The 13,983-nt window shown below is 44.6% G+C and overlaps 1 protein-coding gene across 1 annotated transcript in view; it reads right to left on the reverse strand.

The window, feature by feature from the left end:
- Positions 1-13,669: 13,669 nt before the first annotated feature.
- The window catches only part of LOC126473936 (60S ribosomal protein L28), a 28,183-nt gene continuing 27,869 nt past the window's right edge, over positions 13,670-13,983 (reverse strand). The window contains exons 4-5 of the mRNA XM_050101299.1: positions 13,975-13,983; positions 13,670-13,792 (exon numbers count right to left, since the gene is read on the reverse strand). The exon at positions 13,975-13,983 is cut by the window's right edge and continues 105 nt beyond it. Coding sequence (XP_049957256.1) covers positions 13,709-13,792; positions 13,975-13,983 — 93 coding nt within the window. The 3' untranslated portion in view covers positions 13,670-13,708. The remainder of the gene's footprint in view (positions 13,793-13,974) is intronic.

Below are 13,983 nucleotides of genomic sequence, written 5' to 3' on the forward strand. Positions count from 1 at the left end.
TGGGGGATATCAGTATAGAGAGAGGTGGCATCAATGGTGACAAGCAAGGTGTGTGATTGGAGTGGGACAGACACGAATTTCAGACACTCTAGGAAATGGTTGGTATCTTTTATGTAGGAGGGGAGTTATTGTACTATGGATTGCTCGTGTTAACTAAGGCAGATACATGTTTGGTGTGTGCTTTGAAGCCAGCAACTATAGGACAGCTAGGATGATTGGGTTTGTGGATCTTAGGAAGAAGCTAAAAGATGAGGGTGCGTGGTTTGGGTGGGGTGAGGTGAGAAGTTCCATGGATTGAGGTGTTAGTCCTCGTGGGATCCAAGTAGTTTAGGAAAAGATGCGATAGCTTTTTGAAGTGAAGTCTGGCAGATGATACCATGCAAGGAAACATGAGAGGCACGTAACCGTAGGGTGAGCACTTGAAAGCAAACAACCATACTTTAGTCGACATTCAGGATAGTATGAGAGTTATTCGCACAGTAGATAAAGACTCAACATTGAATGTACTGGAGGAATTGGAAATATTCATTATTTTATCTGTTATTACTTTTATGTTGTAATTTCATGTACTGACACATTCCATGACCTTAGAGATTTGCTCCTATGGAAATAAAAATAAATAAGAAGCATACACAATTTGTTATATGAACAAAATAAGTTTATATTAAACAGGTTCTTCCGGTTGTTTATGTACTGTTGATAGGCACTTGTGATCTAATTTTTAAACGTTAGTTGGCCACACAACGAGAAATTTTACATCGTCTGCAGAAATGAGTGTCACCCATTATTCAGCCGTAAATAGCTTTTAAATGCCTGGATCTTTAGCCGAGATATCTGTACTCAGAAGATGGAAACAAATGTGCAAGTAGTGTTAGAAAACATGTAAACAACTTACTGCATACGACACCTTTGTGTTAGCTGCAGGCTCTTGTGATGTGTCTTCGTGTCGTGTGATCAAACAGTTTCAAGCAAGCCTCAGTTTAAACTGCGCAGTTATTTCCTGAACAGTGTATACAGTGAAAGAATGATGCTTATTACTGTTTGCCCCATGTATGTTCTTGGCACTTACAAATAGTAGATAAAGTTGGATGTCATTCATGTTTAGACAGTATTTGAGGTTTCATAATCATTGTTCCACACTGAGCCATACTGTGAACTAATTATTTCAGTACAGATACCACTATCATATTATAGTAATAAAGAATCACATCCAATACTAACTGAACAGAATGATGGTTACAATTTGTCAGTACCACTATGCTTTTAGTTCTTGCCACCTTCACACCTGTAAAACCGGCAATTACAATTTTAATATTTTTTACTGTATTGTTAAAATGGTTGTTAATTTTAGATATGTATACTCATACCTGTAAAAGCAGCAATACATTACCACATTTGTGATATCATCATTGCCAACATCATTGATCTGTTCGCTGTTTTTCTTAAATATGAGAATTTCATGTATGATAATGTGAAATTTCTTACATTGTTCCATCCGTAATCTTTAGATGCATTTTATATCTATGTCTGACTTCTGCAATCATATACACTTTGTTGCAGTATGCACTGATAAGCCAGAACAGCTGATCTGACAGTTTATTGGTAGGCCTGTGGATGCATGTGGTGGCAGTTCATGTCTACGCACAGGTCATGTAATTTGTTTAAATTTGTGCATGGTGACAGTATCCAATAGCAACCCAGATGGGTTCCATAGGATTTACATGAGAACATTGTCACCAAGGTATCTGTGTGGGTTCATTGTAATTCTCCTCAAACCACAGTAGCATGGTTATGGCTTCAAGACATGGACAATTATACTGCTGAAAGGTAACATTGCCACTGGGAAAGACATCAAGCAAGAAGCACTCTGGTTTGCACCTTTCAGTGTCTCTTCGAGTACAATCACAGGTCTCATGCAAGTGCAGGAGAATGTCTCCCATAGCATAATACTGCTCCCACCAGCCTGCATCCACGACTTGCTGCATGTTTCAAGCCATTAAAGAGCAGACAAGTCTCCAAACCCCACAACCTTTGAAGAGTCGTGGACGTCTGACCATTTAACAAATAATGGTAGTTTCAGTTAAGACATAGCACATGAAAATTCGACCAGCTGCACCATTTCTGAGATACTCATTCACCAGCTCTGTGTGATAATCCACCATTTCTCAAAGTTGCTTATCTCAAACGTTTCCCCATTTGCAGCCCATATCTTCACTAGTATGACACCCTACCTGTGTCTCTTCCACTTATACTTTTTTTTTAACCACATCACATACCTGCTACACCACCTGGCAGCATCCAGCGTCACAGCAGACAGTGGTCATAATATTTTGGGTGGTTACTGTGTTTCCTAATGGTTTGAATGAACTTTTACAAATATAACACGTGTAAGTCAACACCTGTAAAAACAAATTTTAATTTTTTTATTATTTGAAAGATATTTATAAACAATTGTGAATCATAGATACATGTTCATGACTAAGTGGGGACTACCATGTTTATGGTGTCAGCACTGCCAGCATAAATGGTGTTCACAATTGCAGTCTTGTTTAAATATGTCAGTTCCATAACTGTACACTGTATGACTGTGGCCCTCTCCTATGCCATGTAAGTTATCACATTGTCAAGTTGAATCTGTGGATCAATTTTCTTGTATAGTTGTGTAAAAAGTTGTATTCCCACAAAACTGAAGATGCTCATGTTGGTAAAGTGAACCATGTCAAAATACAGAAAAGTTACACTGTGACTTGTGTATGCTCTACAATTCTAATATCCAAAAGCATTGACTGTCCTTTAAGTAAATTCCTGTTGGAAATATTCAAAATGTGTCAATTTAAATTTTGTAATAAATAAGAAGACAAGGTAATTTAATACAGCAATGAAGCTAAATCTCGTCAATAATTGGATTATGATTAATATTTTTGTTTTACTGTTAAACCAACAGGTAATTTGGAGTAATGGTGACCTATGCCATCTGGATTCTTATCACTATCAAATTTTCTGAATTGTGCAGGTGGATCCTCTCCTGTGCAACATCCTTCATTCCAGATCCGTCACCACCTTCCTGGGCGCAACCTTCCATACCCCTGTGAACCTGCATAGCCCTCACCATTTGTCTGCTTCTTTTGTCTCCCCCATTTGCTCATTCAGGCAGCACTAGCATCCTCCATTACTACCCTGCGATACTCCCCCAGACACACTGCCTATCCGAAGATAGCTCCTGGAGACAATTGTGACTGCAAGAGGGAATGAGTTTTTGTGGTGGTGGTGGTGGTGGTGGTGGTGGTGGTGGTGGTGGTGGTGGTGGTCGTGGTGCTACATATGGTGAAGGACGATGTCCCACAGCAGTCTTCTTCAGCATGCCTCTTACGCAATCAGTGCCTCCTCTATGTGGTAAGAGTATCCTTTGCTTAAATTTATAGTAATAAAGACATGAACAGAGTATAAGAAAAATACTATGAACACAAGGCATGCAAGAAAATCTGGTGGAAGGAAGCTGCAATAAACTCAGGTTCAAGTATCTCCAACACAGGAAAGATAGTGGTACCCCGTGATGGTGGGAGAAAAGTAAAAAATGAAAAACCAAACTAATGCCATACTCATAACGAAAAAATCTTCAAAGCAGGGGTCTTCTGTTCAATAAAATATTGTATTTCATAGAGCATCTGTTCATTTCTACAAATCTTATTCTTATGTATAAGCACATACAGGCTGAGAAGACAATATTTCCACAAATAGCTCCTCCAGTTCTTTATTTGCCTTGTCTTGGTTTTGGACTAAATATCACAAAAGCACAATTTACATTTTGTATCTGGCCTTCGGCCTAGAGCTCTATGGGTGTGAGGCCCAGCCAAGTGGTTGCACACTGCTGCAGTACACAAGAGTACATAAAAACTTTGCATAGCTTTGTGAAAGTTACCAAAGATGACAGATGCTGTGTCACCTAACTACTGACAGTAAGTGCTGCCCATGACCACAAGGATGTTATGCACTCCCACTCAGTCGCACATAGGCTGTGAATTTGCAGTCTGTGCCTGCACTTCTCTTACCACTACACATTCAACTCTTGAGTGCCTATTGTATAGCTGGATTAAAGTTTTTTAAAATTATGATGAAGCTAGTAATTATAATCAGTTGTCACATTTGTCTGTGTAAATCTTTTTCATTTGTTCTGCTCAAATTGTCTCATTGTCAGTGCACTTTTCAGATGCAAATTAAATGCAAGCAGTATATTCACAAATTTCAAGTTCCACACCTAAGTCAATGACCTTCAATTATATTTAGCATTCAATTATCACTTTAATTTTTATTCTACAGAATCATACTATTTGCTGTGGTTATACTTGGGGAATCTCAGATATGCAGCAGACACTTTATAGAATGGAAAATCAACAAATAAAAACGAATTTTTAGTTGCATTCCAGCATTTTCCAGGCCCATTAGTGCCACTATATTATGAAGTTATAAAAAGTCCACATTCCCTTAGCAATCTGTCAAGTGCTCTCTCACACAACTCAACTGCTCACATGCTTCTGCACCACATGCAAAGTGAGTGGTGTAAAACAAATGCCCTCATGCAGGTTCGTCGTGCAGATTCAGTGCTCTACCTCAGACTGCACATTCTGCAAGGTCTCGCTTTTATTCTTCAAACTCCCTACTACGGTGGTGTAGAATATGATTATTTTAGTCAGTTTTACTATAAGGAACTGTTGTCCTTCAGTGAGCTCCTTGTCAATAATTAAGACCACAAAGAACGCTACATTGACATGTACATGTCAAGACTTGTTCAATACAGAGAAGTGAACAAACATTTAAAACATTTTGGAAGTATAGAACTCCCATATTTATACGGACAAACACAAAACTTACATTTGTGTGATAAAAAATATGACATAACATGCTGAAAATTGTATTCTAGTAAAGCCTGCCCTAATGTCAGCAGCTTGTTACAGATAGAGCTCAATGTCTTACCAGACTAATTTATTCCATCGCCGTAACTTCAATCGCTTATCTCTAAAAAAGGAAGTACATTTGATAGTTTTTAGGTACCATAGTAACACAAATTGGCTCACAATCCATACGTATTATAAGTAAAGTATTAGCCGACCATGGTCTTTCTGATAGATTATATCCTGCACATGTAACTGAGTATATTTGCTTGAGAACTTCTGTACTAGCCAGCCTATAAGACCTTTCACTTTTCTTAATTAGATGTATCACCATGAAGTCAAAGTGCTGGTTACCACTGCGAAAAAATAAATTTTCATAATTAGTTTTCATTTGTTTTCAGTATGTATCTGCAGTATTGGCATATACTGAAATCGCCTTGTCACAGTTCTGTAGCACACCACTAGTAGCCAGACCAATAAAAATGATTCAGCCATTAAGAAAGTGAAGTCACCATTTTCCTGGCCTTATTGTGTACATTGACAGGTTCGGCATGTTAATAGGGATGTGACAATGTCAGGGTTAGAGAGTCGCCACATGCCATTTCTGTTACAACCCGTCCCCTCCCATGACGTAATTTTATTTGCGTACCCCACCGGTTATATAGCGTTCTGAGTTGAACACGTGAGGGCATTTTTCGAAATGTTTGCTGCAGATCTTGTAACTGAGGTGAGACATGGTACCAGCCCAGTATTCACAAACTCAAATCTGGAAACTGCCAGACATCCACCTCTAGTATTGCTGTTGAGCCAAGCCTCTGCTGCTGCTGCCGCCGCCTCCCCCGCAGTATTTGTGTGCCTTAGAAAGTGTCTCAGCACAGCTGTGTGAGTAATTGATACTGTTCTGTATCTCTAATTGGCAATTAAATTATCTTGAAAAGGGGATGCTTGTAGAACATCAATGACTTACTACCTCCACTTTTATAGACTGGTGCGTTACTACATCCCAATTCAGATGTTTGCAAAATGGTTCATGACCATACCTCAGATGTTACACTTACTGGGCCTGTCCTCACTACTTCAGAATATACTACACACCTTCCTCACTGTGCTCCCAATCAGACTGCCATTTGTACATTCTCTACGTTCATAGGTGTGTCATTCGGTATCTGATGCCTCACTCATGTTATTGCCTAACCAACACACACAACTTTTGTAGCTTCTAGCCTGGTGCGCAGCTGTGATTTGACATCACTTCAACAACTTTTGCTAATTTCACGGCTTTTCGTGTGGCCTCGCGAGGCTTAGTGGACCCTATTCTAGACCTTTCCCTCATAGATAAATTGGAGGCAGTTATAAGGAATTGAAAATATTGCCTCCACATCAGTAGCAAACAATGTTAACCACTAAGCCATGAAACTCTCACATCTTCTTGCTGTAGGCTTTTAGTTCCCTGAAACTTCAACTGCTTTATGTTAATGGCACTTTATTGTTCATTTTGATTGACCAATACTATTCTCAGAAGCTGCCATTTGCCTAAGCACTTGGCAGCTTATTGTTCCTACAGTGTTTAATTTACAAAGTTTTACATAAGTTTCTAAAAGAGGAAATATGTACTTCCTCATATGAACTCCATGGACCACCCTCTGCATTTCATTAATCGGGTCCTGCACTTTAACTGCAATGCCAGAAGCATGCCACCACTGAGCCTTTACGCCGAAGTGCAGTTACATATGAGTACTTGCATATACCTGCTTACAACATTACACACAACAACTGTTTTATTGAATCACATTTCAGAGTCCTTATCTTTATTATCTGAAGGAGGAAATTGCCAGTTTCATAGTTAACCTAAAGATGTAGAGAAAAGAAATTTTAACATGAAATGGGACAGTTTTGACAAATAAGGGCTTAGCAAAGAAAAAAAAACAGTAATGGTTATCTGATGGTGAAATCTTTTGCTCCTCTGCTTTCTATCTCTTAGTAGTAATAGAGAGTGGCTTAGAAAAATACACTAATTGTTCACAACTTCGAAATTTCTGATGAAACAACATATCCATCATGCAGGTAGATTTTCCTTGTGATATTTCCTGACATTATTGTAGTATGGTGGGGCACAATCTAGTTGCAAGTAAAACCTTTCATTCCCATCAGCAATACTACCAAGTTGTTAAAGATAAATCACTGGAATATGAAGTTTCATGCATAATTGTGTGTTAGCATGTTTTTACTCAAAGAGAGAAAATTTCCACGTTCAGATAGTGTTGAAATAAATAAATATTGTATGACTATCTTTTAATAATTGTAAACTTTTTTATCAACTTTTAGTGTCTTTTGTGGTTTTAGGGCGCACAACTTCAATGGTCATTAGCACCCAGACTACGTTAGGAATGCACTGCGAGGCACAAGTTTAAAACAGCAACTAAAAGGGAAAACACAATAAAAGACAGACTGACAGGCATAGGATTAAAAAAATAGCATAATCAAATGTCCTTAGAGAGGTTTGTCAAGTTGATAAAATGAAGAACACGAGCAGCTGCTTGTGGGTCATCCGCTAAAATGGCATCTAGAGTACATGGCAGGCCAAGATCAAGACACAGTGTGTTAAAATCCGGACAGGACATTAAAATGTGGCGGACCGTCAGCAATTGCCCACATGGGCAGAACGGCGCCAGCGCAGCCGTCAGTAGATGGCTATGGCTGAACCGGCAGTGTCCAATTCGTAACCGGGCCAAAACGACCTACCGCAGAGAAGGGCGGGAGGAGGACGTCCAAGCCGCGGGAAGAGGTTTCAAGGCCCGAAACTTGTTGTCTGTAAGTGCTGCCCAATCAGCATGCCACAGCGATAAAATGCGCCGACAAATTACCCTGCTACAATCTGACGAAGGGACACAACAAGAAGCTGTCAGAGGCTGGAGGACCTTGGCCGCGGCATCTGCAGCTTCGTTCCCAGGGATACTGACATGGCCAGGAACCCACATAAAGCTAACCGGAGAACCGACGTCCACCAGCTGCTGAAGAGAGCGTTGGATCCGGTGCATGAAAGGGTGAACCGGATACGGATCACTGAGGCTCTGGATGGCGCTCAGGGAATCGGAGCAGATGACATAAGCAGTACGTCGGTGGCGGCAGATGTAAAGAACAGCCTGGTAGAGGGCAAAGAGCTCAGCTGTGAAGACCGAACAATGGCCATGGAGCCGGTATTTGAAACTTTGTGCCCCGACAATAAAAAACACCCGACCCCATCATTGGTCTTTGAGCCATCTGTATAAATGAAGGTCATATTAATGAACTTCGAACGAAGTTCGACAAAATGGGAGTGGTAGACCGAACCGGGGGTAACCTCCTTTGGGAGCGAACTGAGGTCAAGGTGAAAGCGAACCTGAGCCTGGAGCCATGGAGGAGTGTGGCTCCCAATCCACTCGAAAGGTTGCAGGGAGTGAAAAATTAAGGTGTTCAAGGAGGCGACGAAAGCGAACTCCTGGGGGTAGCAGGGCAGAGATATACAACCCGTATTGACGGTCGAGAGAGTCGTCAAAAAAGGAACGATAAGACGGGTGGTTGGGCATTGACAGTAGCCGACAGGCATACCGACAAAGCAGTATATCACGCCGGTAGGTGAGTGGCAATTCACCAGCGTCAGCATGAAGACTCGACGGGACTAGTATAAAAAGTTCCAATCGCAAGTCGTAAACCCCGATGTTTTATGGAGTTGAGGCGGCGTAAGACGGATGGCCGTGCAGATGAGTATACGAAGCTCCCATAATCCAGCTTGGAGCGGACGATCGACCGATATAGACTAAGTAGGACGGTTCGATCCGCTCCCCACGACATACCACTGAGAACACGGAGGACATTTAGAGATCGGGTACAACGGGCAGCCAAATATGACATGTGGAGACCAGCTAAGTTTCCTGTCAAATGTAAGACCTAAAAATTTTGTTGTCTCCACGAATGGGAGAGCAACGGGACCGAGTGGTAAGGACGGTGGGAGAAACTCTTTGTAGCGCCAGAAGTTAATACAGACCGTCTTCTCGGCAGAAAAACGGAAGCCATTGGCGACACTCCAGGAGTAAAGACGGTCAAGAGAACGCTGAAGACAGCGCTCCAGGAAACATGTACGCTGCGCGCTGCAAGAGATGGTAAAGTTGTCCACGAAAAGGGAGCCTGATACATCAGCTGGGAGGCAATCCATTATTGGATTGATCGATATGGCGAAGAGAGCGACACTCAAAACTGAGCCCTGTGGCACCCCAATCTCCTGGCGAAAGGTGACAGGACAGAACCCACACGTACCCTGAACTGTCGATCCATTAAAAAGGAACGAATAAAAAGAGGGAGGCGACTGCGAAGGCCCCATGTATGCATGGTACGGAGAATGCCCGCCCTCCAACAGGTGTCGTAAGCCTTCTCCAAATCAAAGAACACAGCCGCGGTCGAGCGCTTACACAAGAAGTTATTCATAATGAAGGTCGACAAGGTAACCACATAGTCAACAGCAGAGCGGCGCCTACAAAATCCACATTGGACATTGGTAAGTAGGCGTCGAGACTCGAGCAGCCAAACCAAACGAGAGTTAACCATCACTTTACAGACACAGCTGGTAAGCGAAATGGGTCGATAACTGGAAGGCAAGTGCTTGTCCTTCCCCAGCTTAGGAATCGGGACAACAATAGACTCGCGCCAGCATGCGGGAACATGTCCCTCAATCCAGATGCGATTGTAAGTACGAAGAAGAAAACCTTTACCCGCAGGAGAAAGGTTCTTCAGCATCTGAATATGAATAGAATCGGGCCCTGAAGTGGAGGATCATGACCGGGCAAGTTCGTTTTAGAGTTCCCGCATGGTGAATGGGGCATTATAACTTTCACGATCCAAGGAGCGGAAGTTAGGTGGCCTAGCCTCCTCTGCCTGTTTGCGGGGGAGGAAGGCAGGGTGGTAATGAGCGGAGCTCGAAACCTCTGCGAGAAAGCGGCCGAAGGCATTGGAGACATCCTCAGGGGCAACAAGGACGTCATTCGCGACCGTCAAGCCAGAAACTGGTGAGTGGACCTTAGTGCCAGATAGCCGGCGCAGGCTACCCCAGACAACAGAAGGAGTAAAACTGTTGAAGGTGCTTGTGAAAGCAGCCCAGCTGGCTTTCTTTAATAATACGACACTGTGCACGTAATCGTTTATAAGTGATACAATTCGCCACTGTAGGGTGGCGTTTAAAGGTGCGTAAAGCACGTCGACGAGCACGTAAAGCGTCTATATGCTGCGGTCCACCAGGGGACCGGTACGCGACGTGGAGAAGAAGTAGGGTGAGGGATGGAATATTCAGCAGCAGTGACAATGACTTCCGTGAGGTGTGCGACCTGACGATCACAGCTTGTGAAGGTTTGATCCTGAAAGGTCGCCCTGGAAGAGAAGAGCCCCAGTCTGCTTTGGAGATGGTCCAATTAGATGAGCACGGAGAAGGGGTATGCTGCAGGAGATGGGTAACATGGGAAGTGGTCGCTCGAATATGTATCAAAGTGCATACCACTCAAACCGGCGTGCAAGTTGGGTAGTACATATAGAGAGGTCTAAATGGGAATAGATGTGAGATGTGTCCGAAAGAAAAGTAGGGGTGCCAGTATTGAGGCAGACAAGATTGAGCTGGTTGAAAAGGTCTGCTAACAGGGAGCCCCTCGGGCAGGATGCTGGAGAGCCCCAAAGGGGATGGTGGGCATTGAAGTCTCCAGTTAACAAAAATGGTGCAGGTAGCTGAGCAATAAGTTGGATCATGTCTGCCCTGGTAACGGCAGACGACGATGGAGTGTAAACGGTACAAATGGAAAATGTAAAAGTGGGGAGAGTAATTCAGATGGCAACTGCCTGCAGGCCGGTGTGCAATGTGATGGGATCGTAGTAAATATCATCCCGGACCAGCAACATAACCCCTCCATGAGCCGGAATACCTACCACAGGGGGTAGGTCAAAACGCACAGAGGTGTAGTGTGCCAAGGCAATTTGATCGCATGGGCGTAGCTTCGTTTCCTAGAGGGCTACGACAAGCGGACGGTGCAAGCGGAGCAGCAACTTCAAGTCGTCTCGGTTGGAACGAATGCTGCGAATATTCTAGTGAATAAGTGCCATCGTAAGACGAAAAGGAAGATGAAAGAAGGGGGTCACCTCAAAGGCCGCTGAGGGCCTGACTTCAAGCGAGCACTGCCGCCGCTATCAGTAGGCAGACAGTCATCGTCCATTGGTTCTATAGGTTCATCGGCCATCTTGGTAAGATGGCCGGGAGGGGGAGCTTCCTCCGCCAGTGAACGGCCAGATGTTCGGCTACCAGCGGTGCGGCCAGGCGAAACGGATGACGGCCTGGGGCGGCAACCACTGGGTGGCACAGGAGAAGAAATGCGCCGTGGCGGAGAAGGAGAACTGTGCTTCCTATGAGCCTTCTTGGAAGGTCGTTTGGTGGAAGTACAGGTCGATGGCTGGGAGGTTGAGGTACGTAGGAAGTCTGCACGGGACGGTTCCTTCTTGAAGGCCCGTGCATCTGACTTCTGGGTCTTCGTCTTAGCAGAAGCTGATGAAGGGGCTTGTGTCTGGAGTGATGGGAGGAAGAGGGGACGTCGACCGCGCGATCTTAGCACTGGCCGAACGGACGACCGTGGTGCTGAAGGTCAGATCGCATGTCTGGGTTGCCACCTCCCTGGTAGTCCGAGGAGAGGCGAGGACAGTACTGTATTTCCCCGCTGGGAGCAGCGTGGGCTTCCTACTAGCAAACAGCTTGCAAGCAGCCGAGATGGACACTTTCTCTTTGACCCGAATTTCTTGGATACAGCGTTCTTCCTTATAGATTGGACAGTCGCGGGAGGACGCTGCATGGTCACCCTGACAGTTCACACAACGAGGAGACGGAGGTGGACAGTCACGCTCATGGGCATCCCTGCCACAAGTGACACATTTAGCTGCATTGGAACAAGATTGGCGAGTGTGATAAAAACGCTGACACTGGTAGCAGCGCGTAGGTGTCGGGACATAGGGGCGAACAGAAATAACCTCGTAGCCCGCTTTGATGCACGATGGCAGCTGAACACTATCAAAGGTCAAGAAAAGTGTCCGGGTCAGTACAAGGTCATTGTTGACCTTTTTCATGACCCTATTGACAGCCGTCACGCCCTACTCAGCGAGGAAAGACTGAATCTTCTCGTCAGTCAATCCGTCGAGGGATCTAGTATAGACCACACCACAAGACGAATTCAAAGTTCGGTGAGCCTCCACCCGGACAGGGAACGTGTACAGCAGTGTGGCTCGAAGCAGTTTCTGTGCCTGAAAGGCGCTCTCAGTTTCTAGTAACAAGGTACCATTACACAACCTGGTACACGACTTGACAGATCCGGCTATGGCATCTACGCCCTTCTGGATAACGAAAGGGTTGACAGAGGAAAAATCCTTGCCGTCCTCAGATCGAGAAACGACGAGCAACAGTGGGGCAGGCGGTAGTACTTTTGTCACTGGTGGCTGGTCATGTTTCCATTTGTGGGCAGAAGTCGAGAGAGAAGAGAGATCCATTGTGGAGGAATCCCCCATGATTGCCAGCGTCTCCGATGGCGCGCTCCTTCCTTATGGGGACCCTCTCAGAGGGCACTCCCGCCTTAGATGAATGTTTACACCTCAGGTCACACCTCCCGAGAAACAGACGGAGGGAACAATCGGCATGGTCAGAAGGTATCAGCTCAGGCAATCACCCCTCCCCGGGCCTGGCCTTTACCAGGGGGTACGTGCGTGCCTTACTTGTCTACCCAGGGCGGGGAATTACGCGTTACCCCGTCACCGGCTACGCGTGTGAACGCGTGGGTCGGCCTTCAGGCGCGCACAGGGAGGAAGGAAGAAGAGGAAAAGGAAGAGAGAGAGGACAGACTGTCTCAAACGCCGAGGCGGAGACCAGAAAAGGCAAGGAGAAGAAGGCAAGGAGAAGAAGGCAAGGAGAAGAAGGCAAGGAGAAGAAGGCAAGGAGAAGAAGGCAAGGAGAAGAAGGCAAGGAGAAGAAGGCAAGGAGAAGAAGGCAAGGAGAAGAAGGCAAGGAGAAGAAGGCAAGGAGAAGAAGGCAAGGAGAAGAAGGCAAGGAGAAGAAGGCAAGGAGAAGAAGGCAAGGAGAAGAAGGCAAGGAGAAGAAGGCAAGGAGAAGAAGGCAAGGAGAAGAAGGCAAGGAGAAGAAGGCAAGGAGAAGAAGGCAAGGAGAAGAAGGCAAGGAGAAGAAGGCAAGGAGAAGAAGGCAAGGAGAAGAAGGCAAGGAGAAGAAGGCAAGGAGAAGAAGGCAAGGAGAAGAAGGCAAGGAGAAGAAGGCAAGGAGAAGAAGGCAAGGAGAAGAAGGCAAGGAGAAGAAGGCAAGGAGAAGAAGGCAAGGAGAAGAAGGCAAGGAGAAGAAGGCAAGGAGAAGAAGGCAAGGAGAAGAAGGCAAGGAGAAGAAGGCAAGGAGAAGAGTAAGGAAGACAGTGAGATGGAGAAGAACAAAGAAAGGAACCAACCAAAGGAAGGAAGAAACGAGAAGCGAAAAACCAAAAACACCACAAATTAGGTCGTGGAACCGTCCGTCTCCGGACGCAGGCGCTAACTACCCTCTTGAGGGGGATGGACTCCTTTTAGTCGCCTCTTACGACAGGCAGGAATACCTCGGGCTTGTTCTTACCCCGGAGCCGCAGGGGGATTTTAGTGTCTGTAGCAACTGAACATTAACCTGCATTGTGAGCCAGACAGATTACAAAATCCAATACTGGTATAGAATTGGGGAAGTATTAAAAGACAAGAACCTGGAGTGTTTACATTTATTGAAAAGAAATAATGTAGCTTTATTCAGTTTTCTTTGCCCGTGCCTTCTTGACAGGAAGTGGTTTCTGAGAACGTAGAACAGCACTAGCTCTGCGCAGTGCAGCCTGAAAAGAAGGAAAATTGTGAGTTGCAAAAAGGTTTAAAAATAGATAACTTAGTAAATTGTCTATAATTCCATCAGTAATGGGTAGTGGTAAATTAATGTCTTCATACTGACATCCAGAAATGCTAAGCATCATATGGCAAAATATTTACATTGAAGAACAAATTAAGTGATATCACAAACCTTCCTTAT

This window comes from Schistocerca serialis, chromosome 1 (assembly GCF_023864345.2).
Source record: "Schistocerca serialis cubense isolate TAMUIC-IGC-003099 chromosome 1, iqSchSeri2.2, whole genome shotgun sequence".
Taxonomy (NCBI): domain Eukaryota; kingdom Metazoa; phylum Arthropoda; class Insecta; order Orthoptera; family Acrididae; genus Schistocerca; species Schistocerca serialis.